Source organism: Drosophila novamexicana, unplaced genomic scaffold, assembly GCF_003285875.2.
Source record: "Drosophila novamexicana strain 15010-1031.04,08,12 unplaced genomic scaffold, DnovRS2.1 tig00000770-arrow-pilon, whole genome shotgun sequence".
In the NCBI taxonomy this organism is placed as follows: domain Eukaryota; kingdom Metazoa; phylum Arthropoda; class Insecta; order Diptera; family Drosophilidae; genus Drosophila; species Drosophila novamexicana.
Window position 1 is genome coordinate 1145381 of NW_020824821.1, and position 14358 is coordinate 1159738.

The 14358-nt window shown below is 41.2% G+C and overlaps 1 protein-coding gene across 1 annotated transcript in view; it reads left to right on the forward strand.

Moving 5' to 3' along the window:
• LOC115763871 (maternal protein pumilio-like) overlaps positions 1–14358 on the forward strand; it is a 121098-nt gene that overhangs the window by 97212 nt on the left and 9528 nt on the right. The window contains exons 4-5 of the mRNA XM_030706649.1: positions 11530–11943; positions 12319–12535. Of these exons, the coding sequence (XP_030562509.1) occupies positions 11530–11943; positions 12319–12535 (631 nt within the window). The remainder of the gene's footprint in view (positions 1–11529; positions 11944–12318; positions 12536–14358) is intronic.

Here is a 14358-nt window from a genome sequence, read left to right on the forward strand (position 1 = left end):
CTGTGGGATTGACTGCCTAAGGAAGTGTTGAGAAAATATGCTATTAAAAACAATTTAACCAGCTCAAAAAGTTTCACGAAAGAAGTGAAAAGTGAGCTAAATAGTGCCAAAAAGCAGGTGAAAATGTCAACGACAATTGCCAACGCCAGGTGGCGCTCTAACCGAAGCCACCTAGGGGCAGGTAGCCACCAACAATGAGAACAACCGAGCAACCAACACATTTGCATAAATTTTGAGGCAACCCGCAGCGGGCAAAAAGTTGGGAGCCAAGCGCTAAAAGTGATTTACATCAACACCAACAATCGGCCCTCCTCTCTCTGACACCCCCCCTGCCAGCCTTTGCCTCGTTTGTTGCTTAAGTTCTGTTTAACTTTTCATAAACTTGCAACACGCCTCAGCGCGCAACACGCCCCTCTCAGCCCGGAACATTCGCACTTTGCAGTTTGTTTCTTTATGTTTTTTAGCTACTTTTTTTTAGGTAGCCTGCTGCGGGGGTAGTCTTACAGGGGTGGGTGGCATTTTATTAACCACATTAGTTGATTTTTGTCACGCGAAACTTTTGCTTGGCCCCCTATAAATGTGATTTATGGCCAAATTTCAACACACTCACTTGCAGGCAGCAATTGTTCTTGTTTTTGTTATATTTATTGTTGTTGCATATTTTAACAATTTATTTATTTAGCAACTAGGCAACTTTTTTTTTATATATTGACTCACACACGTGTATGCACGAATCTATTTATATACTTATTTATTTTTTTACGAGTGTTTGGGTGACTATTTAGTTGGTGTCGCTGATGCCACGCCCACTCCACACACACACAGCGACTGCTTTGCAGCTGCTGTTAGTATAAGTAATGGTTGATGTGGTAGGTGGAAGGACGAGGGGGGAGGGGGGGGGGGGGGTGTTAGAGCTGGTAGTTAGGGAGGGACAGTATGTGTGTCCAAATGTGCGTGAGCTTCATATAATGTTCCGGGCTGCTTTTTATTTATTTATTTCTCTGGAATTTAGTCAACAATTTGTTTTGATTTGATTGCCAGCCCGGGTAATTGGCGAGCAAATATTGAAGAACCACTCTGTGGAAATACTTGAGGATATTTTAATATATATAGCCAGAATTGTAAATGATGGTGCATGCAGCTTATGGAAAATCAAATAGATATCGGAGCTAAGTTTTTCTAACAAAGGGTGAGAAGAGCTGATGCAAAGAATCTGGCTTTTTGAGCTTGTTCATGCGTTTTAATTTAATTTTCCATGTCGCAGCTAACTTGTCTATGCCTACTCTTGAATTAAAAATTATGAACAATATGCAAGTATTAATATATTTAATGTTTGGTTTTCGCAAATAGCTATGAACATAAATCGAATTGCTTCCATTTGACTGCCTCACAATAATTACCTTACCTTACCTTACCACCACCACCACCCCCCCCCCCCCCCCTCTGTACTGGCATTTGTTAATTGTTATTAGCAGAATCCGCCTTGTGACTCGGTTAATTGACAATTTATTCAATTGATTTGACAATTTTATGGCTGTTATCAATTTCAATTGTCGGCCTTATTAAGTTTTCAATTTCGCAATTCACCTTTCCCCCCTCTATACTTGTTTGTGTGCGCACACTAATTGCTCGCAAATTAGTTACTATTCGTAAATTAAATACTCGGACCATGCCTCAGATATCCTTAGACAGGCTGTCAGGCATTTGAGTGACAGGCGTGCGCGGACATTTGCATATAAAGCCCTCGATGCCGAGCACGTTGACAGTTTTCAATTTGGCCAACTGTGCGCTCGGCGCTTTAAGAAGGTCCTTGTGCCAAGGACATGGCAGCTGCCTACAACATTTTATGTGCTTTTTTTTAAACGTGCCCCCGCTGTGTGTGCGCGCATGTGTGTGTGCTTAGTGCTAAACAAGCAGCAGCAAATGCGCAAAGCTTGCCAAAAATCGATAGCCTGATTTCCTCAACGGCAACAACAAGCGACAGGCGACAGGCGGGAGGCGCAGCCGATAAAGGTTTCCTTTGGTTGTCAACGTCTTGGTCGCCCCGTGGCCAGGTCTCTGCCTGTGTGTGCGCGCGCTCGCAAAAGTAGGCAACAGTTTTTGCCTGGCTCGCCGAATATACATTTTTAATGCATAGCTATTTAGATTTCAAATCGCGCGTGTTAGTGTGTGCGTGTGTGTCTGTGTGTGTGTGTGTCTGTGTGTGTGTGTGTGTATCTGTGTGTGAGTGTGTGTGTGTGAATGTGTGTGTGCTTCTACTACATAATAAGTGGCATATAGAAGTGGCAAATGTGACTGTGCAACTCGCCTGCCATTTGCCAGCAGTTTGTCTCTGCGACGCGTCGTCTTCTGTCGTTTGGTGGGTTTCCTTGGCCAAAGCCAAGCAACAAAACAAAAAATAAAATTAAGCCCACATACATATACTCTACACGGCCTGCTCGTGTATGAGTGCGACAGTGGGGCTCCACCCGCAACCCACCCACCCGTAACCTCGACTAGTTGCCTTGTTTAGTGCGAGTGGCTTTTAAATTGCCCGCCAAATGGGTGAATTGGCGTCTAATTGCAGCTGCTGCTGGTTGACCATTTGGTTAGCTAATTAAGTATGGCAAGAAATTGCATGTGTATTTAAAGGGAACTAGTTCCGTAATTTATGAAAATTTAATTACCATCTACAAATTGAGATATTAAAATGGCAATTAGCTAAAAGCCTTATTAACGAACCCATTTTTTTAAAATCTACTAGATGTGTTCCTTGAAATTGTCAAGTTCACTAGATCTTTAGTTTTATTATTCTTATTCAACTTTTTCGGGACTCGAACCAGCCTCGTTCATCTGGCTGAACTGATTGAATTTGAGATGCTTGTAAGCAGTGTATTCTATTTGTTTTTGGCTTTAAAACGAGCCCATATTTCGTTTCATTGAAAATATTTTCCTCTTGACCCAATACCTTATTTTGCACCTGAAAGTTAACTTCAAAATAATAATAAAAAAAAATGATGTGAAAAATGCGTGTTTACCATTGCCGTCATGTGGTCTGCATTAAGTTTACGACTTATGTGCAGTAAAATGCGAAAGACTGTAAAAAACATGACTTTGTCAACGAGTTGTAAAAAAGTTCCGAGTGAGAACCAAGCTATGAAATATGTGGCAAAGTTGTGGCGTAAATAGAAACTGCAAACTGCACGAATTAACTGCAAGCCACAACTGCAGCTCATTCTCTCTATATATCTCTCACCCTCTCTAACTCTCTCTTTCTCTACCTCTCTTCAGCGTGAGTCACAGTTGAGTGGAATGAAAAAGCAATATTCAAACAGCAATCACGCACAGAGAGCCATTAAGCTGGCAAAGTAAATCCCAAACTCGAACTCAAATTAAAGTAAGCTGACCCCTATGCGTGTATATTTGTATATGTGTGTGTACAAGTGGGCGTGGCAGCGCCTTGAAAGTAGGCATCAAAAGCACACGCGTGCGGTCATTAAGTAATTTGGTTTAATGCTCGCCCAACACAGCAGCGGTTGCCGCGTGCCAAACGTGGCGAATGGTGGTTCGCTGGTTCCGTGGCTCCCTGGTTCAGTGGTTCAGTGGTTCACTGGTTCCGTGGCTCGCAGTTCGCTCCTCATCCGAAATTCTGTTGGCCTTTGGCGCCACGCCTAATGAGCCACGCAATACGGCACGAAAAGTGCGCTAATGTTTGTTGTTTTGTGGCATTAATTTTGTTTACAAGTCGTTTGTGCAACACCCCGCCACGCCACCCCCCTCCGCTGTCCACTGTTTGCCGTCGCCATGTGTCGTTCATTAACGGATGGCCCCGCATGGTGGCTGTGGACGAGGGGATGTGGTTGAGTTGGGCGCCTGGGCTCTAGCACATTCAATTTTCTTGCGCCTTGGCACCGACTATAAATATTTGCACTGCACTCTCGCCTTTTTTGTATTCCAATTGATAGACAGCGGTCCGCCAGGTGGTGTGGAGGGGGAGTGGGGGGGGAGGGGGTTGTGCTTGCTGAGTGGACAACTAAGCATACTTAATTGATTGCTTTTCAGCTGTCAGCGGAGAGTTTAGCCTGACTGCGTAATTGATATTTAATTAAAGCACTGTTGAAGTAGTTGCCGAGTCACCGGCGAGTGGCCACTCCAAACTTGGCTAAGTGCTCCAAAGGATGGCTAACTGGACTAACCGGAATGGCAGCAGCGACTGAAAGCCCTGTCCACAGTTTGCCGATTGAATGAGTTGCTATTGCGCAGCTGGGAAAATGATACTCGGACAAATTGAAGAAAATAAAAGCTAAAGCCCAGCTAAAAAGACAAAAGCAACGCACAAATTGTAAAGTTAGCTCCTGCTTGGACTAAATAACTATTGAACCAGCTCAGATGAGCAGGAATTAAGAGTCTAACAGTAACTAATAAGTTACAGCTAGCTAGAGAACTAGTTGACAGCCTTTATACCATTTACTGCAATTAGCCTGAAAGAGCCTGAAATTCAAACGCTTTTATTTAAAGACATCGTAAACTATTCAAAGTGTCAAAACTTCTCTATAAAAACTCCATGGAACTAATTCGCAGGACTTTAATCATTTACTTGTCAACTTGAAAGAACTTGTAAACTAGTTCATGAGAGCTAGTCTTAAGAGTCAAAACTAACTTCTGAGAACTATTTTAAAATATCGAGACTTAAGGGTCATAAGAGTCTATACCAACTCCATGGAACTAGTTCGCAAGCTTTAAACTATACACTGGAACAGAAACCTAGACTACAAACATAACATATTTAAAATTACCAGAAATCTAGGAGTCACGAAACGCGAATGAAAGACAAAAGAACTAGTTCGATGCTGAGCAACTTTATGCTTTGAATTTTTTATAACAACTTCGCATTATTTTAAGAAACTAATTACCAGTTAATTGTTAAAGGTGACTTCTCAAAGTCTAATGGTCCATTCGAAGCGTTTTTAGGAGTTACATCTGAATGGGCTCCACTTTCCAACTGGAGTACCGAGTGCCAATTTCCTCGTCTTGCATGTTTCTCATATTTAATTTAATTTTCTTAATGAAATAACGCTGTTGTTTTTTCTCGTTTTCTTACATTTGGTTTATTGTTTGCACGCTGCGTTTGTTGACTTATTTAATAAGTGTTGAGACAGAGAAAGAAATGGAGAGAATTGAGATCGTTGAGTAAATATGACCTTAATTTCACGCTCCGTGTGTGTTTGTGTGTGTGTGTTTGTGTGTTTGTTTCAGAGTGAGAGAGAGTGAGGGGAACCACAACATTTACATGAACAGGACATTTAAGTAAAATATGGCCGACGCTGTGGGTCTGAGCTGAGAGTCCGATAAGCGCAGGTTCAAAGGACGCTGCAAATTACCCGAAAAAGCGACTGTTCCCCCTCCTGATGGGGGCAGGAGCGGGCGGCACATAAAAGTGCTCAAAATGAAGCCGTAAATGCGCAATTACGAAATTACAAAGTAACGCGCGATGTACAGTTGGGGTTAGGTGTTGGGCGGTCGGCGTTCTACGGTAGGCGTGGCACAGTTTAAAAGTGTTTATTTATGCAGTTTGTTTTTTTCGAACACAAAAACATTGCGCGCCAAAAAGCAGTCAAATTTAATTGGCTTGCAAATTGCCCAGTCGCAGAGAGAGAGAGAGAGAGAAGGCTCTTCACGTAACTCCCCCCTCTCTCTGACTAATTGGACTGTGTCTTCACGCAGATTCCGGGCAAAGTTGCCGTTAAAAACCGCCGCCCATTAAAACTATTTGCCATAACAGACAAGTTACAAGTGTGGCGGGGGGCGGGGGGAGGAGTTAGGCCAAAAGTTGGCGCCAAAAAAAATTTGTGCAAGTTGGGAAAAACTTTTCTGTGCTAAGATTTGTGTGCGCGCTCCTCAAAAAAACTTTCGATTGTCTCGACATGATTCTCAGCAAATTCTCGCAGCAAACTATTTGTTAAACTATTAGAAAGTCAATTAGTTGGCACGTTCTCCCACTCACCGCCATGCCCTCCTCTGCTCTCACTCTTTGAGTAAATGTGTGTTTTATTTCGCTAGAATAGCTTTTTGAATGCCACAACTGCCCACACAGTGAGAGAGGGGGCGCAGAGAGGACGTATTTCAGGCAATGTTTGACGAAGCTGATTGAATTACTTTTTGCCATACATTCAATTATATTGCCTTTGCCACGCCCCCATGTACAATGACATATGGCACACCTGCAGCCAACAACCGAAAAATTACGGAATTTGTTGGAGCATATTTTTATACCCTGAACCCATTAAAAATGGGTATAAGGCTATTTTGTTTTTGTGCAAAATCCAAATGTATGTAACAGGCAGAAGGAAGCATTTCCGACCCCATAAAGTATATATATTCTTGATCAGCACCAATAGCCGAGTCGATCTAGCCATGTCCGTCTGTCTGTCTGTACGTCTGTCCGTATGTATGAACGCAAGGATCTCAGAACCTATAAGAGCTAGAGACTTGAAATGTAGGTGCTCCTAGTGCCTGCGCAGATCGAGTTTGTTTCCGATAATCAATAACTTTCTCCGTTTTCAAGCAATCGATAAAAATCGATATCGCTATCATGTTTGTGATGTTGAAAGAAGAGGGTTCAGGGTATCCCCTAGTCGGGAGCTCCCGACTAGAACCTCTTACTTGTTTATATTGTAAAATAAAAAATGTCGTGTGTTGTCGATCCCTGAACCCAAAATGGTTCACAAATTGCGCTGACAGCATTTCGTTTGCTTCAAGTGAGGCTATGTGTGTGTGTGTGTGTGTGAGTGCGTATATGGGAGGTTATGAGGTGTCTCTAAATTGGTCGAAATTATATTAATATATTATTAACTCACATTTCAATTAGTGTTATATTTGTCGAAAAGAAATATAAAGAAAGTTTAACTGGAAGGAATAAGGCGAGAGGCGCTTGTTAACTTCTCGCTGAACCTCGCTACTCGCTCCGTTGTGCCTAGTTCAAACACGATCAAATTTATGTGTTTACAGAGTACACATCGATTGATGTTAATTGAAAACTCTGCTGTTCTCAAATTCAATCAGTCAAGTAACAAAGATTTAATAAGCGAAATTAAAATATAATCTCGAACTGAGATTCAAGCTTAAATACGCATAAAAACTGTGTCAATTAGCCAAAAGGAGGAATGCAATGAAATGCGGCGCAAAGAACATTTTGTAGCACACTTGAAACTTGAAAAGGAAATGGAAATGGCAATGGAAATCGCATTTGTATTTGTAGTTGTAGCTGTATTCAAGTTGGAGTTGTTTTCATGGCAGTCGTGCTCTCCCTGTGCCATAATTATAAATCAACTAGCAGTTGGGCAAACTCCATCTGCTGCTACTCGGGCAACAACAACGACAACCAATCCACTCAGGCAAATAGTGGAAAACAACATTAAGAGACTCCAAAGTTGTTTGTTGTTGTTGTTATGCGACGACCCACTTGCAACAAGTAAACGCGGGTAGCAAATGCTAAGGGTTGCAGTGGGCGTGGCAGGCTGCGGGCATTTGACTCACTTTCCCTCGACACAGCATGGTGGCGTGTGGGCGGGTGGAGTTCCCCTGTGTATGACATCAGCTATAATTTCCATTACGAGTCGAGCGACTCGCTCAAAATTGTACACCTGGGAGCTTATTAAGTCGGGACCTGGGCAAATGTAATGTAATGCACAAATGAAATGAAATAAAAAATATAGAAAGAAAGAATGTCCAGCCCAGGGGCAGGTAGCAGGAGGGGTTCGCTCACAAATTACAAGGGCATGCAAAGCAAAAGCCACGCAAACGAGCAGCGAGAAACTTGTTGATACTTCTCTGGCCAGAGTTGACAGCACTTTCAGTGCGCAAAAGCTAACTAACCAAACAGGGACACGCTACAGCTATATTAATATAAATCAACTACTGAATAATGAAGTATCGCTGTTTTATGCTACAGTGCTGGCCATGTAATTAGGAATTGTCCTCAATAAAAAGGATCCTAAATATTTATATATATTTATATATTAACTTTATATAATATACAAAATTAGTTTTAACATTATGCTGGGCTTTATGAAAACAGAAGTATGCCTAATTATAATTATATGGCCGACACTGTATGGTTTTAGTAATATATAGGCCACGCAACCCAATATAGTTGATGCGATTTGTGATGTGTTTATGCATTGTAAATTACGCACGGGACGACCATTTGCACAAATCACAAGAGCAAAAGAGAGAAAAAGAGAAAGAAACAAAAAAAAAGGGGAGGGGGGGGGGGGGGGGGGTAGAGCATTAGAGGGTTGAGAGGAAAGAACTGTAGAGAGTGCTGCTCATAATCAGAGATTGTGTAACTGGTCACAGAGTGCTGCCAGCTTGCGTAACTTGGCAAACCTAGAATCAAAAACAACTCCACTGAAATTTTATAATAATTTTTCTTGATTTTTGCTTGTAAATATCTTCCTCTTCGCCTTTTTATGCCCTGAACCCATTAAAAATGGGTATAAGGGTATATTGTATCTGTGCAAAATCCAAATATATTTAAAAGGCAGAAGGAAGCATCTCCGACCCCATAAAGTATATATATTCTTGATCGGCACTAATAGCCGAGTCGATCCATGTCCGTCTGTCTGTCTGTTCGTCCTTCCGTTCGTCTGTCCGTCTGTCTGTATGTATGTATGAACGCAAGGACCTCAGAACCTATAAGAGCTAGAGACTTGAAATGTAGGTGCTCCTAGTGCCTGCGCAGATCGAGTTTGTTTCCGATAATCAATAACTTACTCCGTTTCCAGGCAATCGATAAAAATCGATATCGATATCCTGTTTTTTGGGCAATTTTGGTAAATAATAAGAGCTAGAGTCACCAAACTTGACATTTAGCTTATAAAATAGAATATATATATGCATTTGATGTTGGAAAAACATCAGGGTATCCCCTAGTCGGGAGCTCCCAACTAGAACCTCTTACTTGTTTCCTTTTGTTGTGTATTTGCAATTTCGCTTTTAATAACGGCGTCAAAGTTCTGGTGTGTGCGGATGGGGGAGGGTAGGTGATGGGGCAAGGTTCAGATTTCAGCGTTTATTTGCTGGCTGATTATTATTTTATGTCTGGAAGGAGAGTTTCGCATCACGCGCCTCAAAGTATGCAGCATGATATTTGCCTTTTTATCGCTGCGTGCTCAAGTGTGCGTGTGTGTCTGTATGTTCGCATGTTGCGATTGTGTGCCTGTGTATTATTATTTCAGTTTCGTTTCTGTTTTCATTCTGCGACTGCCACTGCGCCATTCATCAATAATTCACATCGATTCCTCGTTTCTCCCGCTTCTGATTGCTCATTTCGCTGCTCCCCACAGCAGCTGCTCTTCACTTCTGTTGCCTCAAACAAATTGTTGCTTAACTCTGTGTACTTTTGTTTTACTTCAATACTCGCAATTGACAGAGAACTCCCCAATGGAAGATGCTAAAATAAAAAATGGCACTTTGTGAGGTTATGGCCACATCAAAATGTAGTCGCAATGCCAAACGGCCAAACGTTAAAATTGAGCTTATGAATTTTTAAACCAAATTAGTTTTACACATCTCCTGTTCCGAGTCCCTTGAATGCCTAAGTTCAACCAGCTCTTGGCCTGCTAAAGCTTAACTGCTTCTTCTTTGATTTGAAGTACAGTCAGCGCTTTGGAGCTATTTAAAGCGCTTTACCAACACTGTTTTTTTGCATAAAGCGTTTCGATGGTTTTTCGTTTTGAAGTGCCGTCTGCAATTGGGCATGTTAGCTTGTCAAGTGGCTTTTCATTAGTTGTAACTGCTGTGCGGCTGCCCCAATTTTAAATTTCGCCACTTAAAGCAACTGAAAACCACGCTGTAAATCACACACATACAGGCACACACTCACACAAGTACCACACTTTTTTCCACCTTTTACGCACAGCTATTTCTATGCCTCTTTTCGAGCTACGAGAGTCTTGTTGGCAATGATATGACAACACTGCAGCAGACATTGAAGGATAAAAAAACTGAAAAAAAGAGAAAAGCATTCACTCATGCGTTGCCATATGTTGTTGTTTTTTTGCCCAACTTTTCCTGCATACTCGGCATATAAAGGTATTCTGTTTTTCCTGCTTCCCCAGTGTGAGCTGCGAGTGGATATCACATGCTGATTTGATTGGGTTTGATTTAATTTTCCAATTGAGAACACTCGATCATGTTTTCACTGCTAGAACAACACGAACTGCGGCTGCCTCGCAACGGCTTGGTTTTTAAAGGACCTGGTAGACATATATAAAAGAAAATGCAATATGACACGACTGTTGCGTCGTCTTATTATGCGACACAGATTCGCCTGGAAAATAAACCAGACCAGACCCAATCGGCATTCGGGGACTCTGTGTGTGGGTGAAAACAGCATTTGAAAAGATTACATGACTCGCAGCACAAGGACAACTGAAAGAAGATACAACTCGAGTCTTTAAGTTGTCATGAGAAGTCGGAAAATGCGAGATATTTTTCATACTTTTATTGAAGTTTGCCGGACAGTGACGAAGGAAATTTAATTTTAGTAAATGAAATAGTTTTAGTAGTGAAGCAATTGATACTCAGGGGAACTCAAACATAAACTAAGCCAAATAACTCGTATATGTAGATCAGACGCTCGATTTATAACTTTGAAAGTTAATCAAATGAAACTAGGCTAAAAAACAGCTTAAAGATACCTTAAATCTAATTTTAAATTATTTGCAGATGGTGCACATTTAATACAGAAAGTAATTATTGCAATTGTTTACACTGATTAAATATCTAGTTTTATTATATATCACATTTTTATACCCTGAACCCATTAAAAATGTGTATAAGGGTATATTGTATTTGTGCAAAATCCAAATGTATGTAACAGGCAGAAGGAAGCATCTCCGACCCCATAAAGTATATATATTCTTGATCGGCACCAATAGCCGAGTCGATCCATGTCCGTCTGTCTGTCTGTCCGTCCTTCCGTCCGTCTGTCCGTCTGTCTGTCTGTATGTATAAACGCAAGGATCTCAGAACCTATAAGAGCTAGAGACTTGAAATGATGTAGGTGCTCCTAGCTCCCGCGCAGATCGAGTTTGTTTCCGATAATCGATAACTTACTCCGTTTCCAAGCAATCGATAAAAATTGATATCGATATCCTGTTTTTTGGGCAATTTTGGTAAATAAAAAGAGCTAGAGTCACCAAACTTGACATTTAGCTTCTAAAATAGACATATATATGCATTTGATGTTGGAAGAAGAGGGTTCAGGGTATCCCCTAGTCGGGAGGTCCCGACTAGAACCTCTTGTTTATTATATATAAAATACATTTGGAATCGAAAATGTGTTCCTTAACATTGTTTACACTGATAAAATATATATTTTTATTACATACATATATAAATTTGGAATCGAAGATGTCTTTCTTAACATTTCTTAGCACTTACAGCACTAGCCCGATTAAATGAATATCTCTTATAAAAGTCTAGAATGATTAACTAATTATATCAATCTCTCTCACTATATCCCGCTCTTTTTCTCGTTTGCAGCAACTTTTTCGCTCACAGAATCCGGGTCTAGCGGCTGCGGCCGCTGCTGCCACATCGGCAGCAAGTGCAGCGGCCGCAGCCGGCGGAGCACCACCTGGCGCACCCAATGGCTCCATGCAGGCCTCGCAGCAACAGCAACAGATGCAAATGGCGGCTGCGTCGCAACAGTTTTTGGCCGCCCAACAGGCGCAACAGAATGCGGCATATGCAGCACAGCAGGCGGCCCCGTATGTCATCAATCCCGGACAGGAGGCGACGCCGTATCTGAGCATGATTTCTGCCGCACAAATGGCCCCGTATTATGGCGTTGCTGCACCGTGGGGCATGTATCCGAATCTGATACCACAGCAGGGCACACAGCCCCGCCGCCCCCTGACGCCCTCGCAGCAGGGCGCCGAGAATCAGCCGTATCAGGTGAGCCACACAATTCAGGGCAGGGGCTTAAACGCAGACATCAATTGTACATATATATGTGGGAGGGGGGAAATTGTAAAATTCCGTGTAAATTGTTTTAACACATTTATCGCATTTTACGTTCAATATATATATATATATATATATATATATATATATATATATATATACATTTACATTTACATATATATATATTTATATATTTGTATAGTTAACCTACGACTTTACCTAAAACGTTGTATTTTTCTCTCTTCTTTTCTTTTTAAACATCAAAAACAAATGCTTCATAACCTCAAAATACAAAAACCAAAAAAATCAAATGCTAACCCTGTAAAAAAAAACTGTATAAAAATCGAAATCGTTGAACTCCTCAAGGTCATACCGGCCTTCTTCGATCAGAGCGGCTCGCTTGTGATGGGACCACGCACCGGCACGCCTATGCGTCTGGTCAGCCCCGCCCCCGTACTGGCGGTGCCACCGGGCGCAGCACGTGCCGGTCCGCCGCCGCCCCAGGGGCCACAAATGTATCAACCACAGCCGCAAACGGCCCAACAGAATCTCTACTCACAGCAGAACGGTTCCAGTGTCGGAGGTAAGCCATAATCCATCCAAATCAGATCCAAATCCAACTCACAGAAACCCCATTTGTAAATGTTATGTATATATAAGTTTAAACAGATATGTTTATCTAGACATTAACCCACACTGGTCTCAGGCCATTTAACTATCTAATTTGCGATAACATAAGCCACAGCTCGCAGAGTTCATTAGATATACATATAAAGAAAATACCAACCCATCCAATATACTATATTTTATCTATATGTATATAGCAATTATAACGGAACGTTGAGCTAGACTTTCACTTGACGCATTTCTGGCTTGGGGCGCTATTCAGGCCCCTTCTCCTCCTCGTCTACAACTTGTCAGCATATTATTCATGCCATAACAATATAATGCAATTTATAATTTCCAATTTCATTTCTATTATTTTGCGTGTCTACGTGTGCGCTACACATGTTATTGTGAGGCATATTAGTTGTGTGGCAAGAGAAATGATAAAAATAGAGATTACAACTGGCGAAAAAAGGGTTAAGGATATAGAGGAAACTCTTTCGATTATCTAGCTTACATATTGTAAAGGGTTTTGGGATAAATCTCAAGAAACGGCACAGAGGCGTGAGCTTTTAAGGGCACTTTTCAAAACTGTAAAAAAATAAAAAAAAATAGTACAGAAGAATTATATCATACAAATAATATAAATCATTTTATAGTTAAATATTATATATTGATGCTATTAAATCGAAGGATTCCGGTTCGAATCTCGGACTAATCCATTAAAATTAATTGATAATTATTTATTAATACTTTAATGTAGACTCGGCCTGACTATTTTTATTACCTTTCACTTATCATAAGCCGTACTGTACGTATTTAACTGTATTTACTGATCGGCATGCCCACAAGCTTTAGTAGCGCCTGCTTTACAGGGCATGAAGAACAGGCCAAATTAGCGAAACGCCAACTGTTTTTGTCAGTAGATTTTCTTGGTTTTCATAAATATCTAATGCTCACTAAAAAAAAAAGAGGAGGCAAAAACAATAACAGAAAAAGAAAACAGACTGAAAGCAATTGCATGCAAGCACGCAAAATGTTAATATTGCACAAATGCTGCAACAACAAAAACAACAAGTGGAGCTGCAACAACGTGTGTGTTATCCTTGCCATGCAACTAACTCTGTCAGCCCTCAACTGAATCATGCAATATAAGAGTGTGTACAGTGTGTGTGGGTGAGTGTGCTTGACTTGACTGTAAAGCGCCAAAAAAGAAAATTTTCACTTTACAAATTATACAAAACATTCGTTTATGCGTGCGAATATTGTGTTCAGGCTGATTGCGCAATTAAACAAATCCCATTTTGCATATTATTATCGTTTATCGATATCGTTTATCGATATCCCTCCCTCTCTCTCTCTGCTGACGTTCTATAAAAGCTAGTCAAGCTAGTCTAGCAAGGGTGCAGGGTATCACCCCAGTCAAGCACTTTCAACTAGAGCGCAATCTTTGCTTTTTTTTGGAAGCAACTTTGTTTATGTATTTCGAATTCATGTAATCTAACAGCGCATAAACTCAACACTCTTGCATGCGTGTGTGTGTGTCAGAATTCATGTCCGTGTGTGCAAGTGTTGAGTGGATTTTCCGTTTAGTTTTTGTGCTCAAAAATAACATTTGCAATATGAGCTAAAGGAATTGGGTCTGTTTTTGTTGGGCGGGCGGGGGAGTGGCTTGGTAACCAGAAGCTTGAAACTTGGCAACGCAAAATGTTGACGGCCTCTGCAAAAAGCTGTATTTGTATTTGTTGTTGTTTTTGTTGTTGCTGCTGCTGTTGCTGGCAATTGTTGTAAATTTATAGA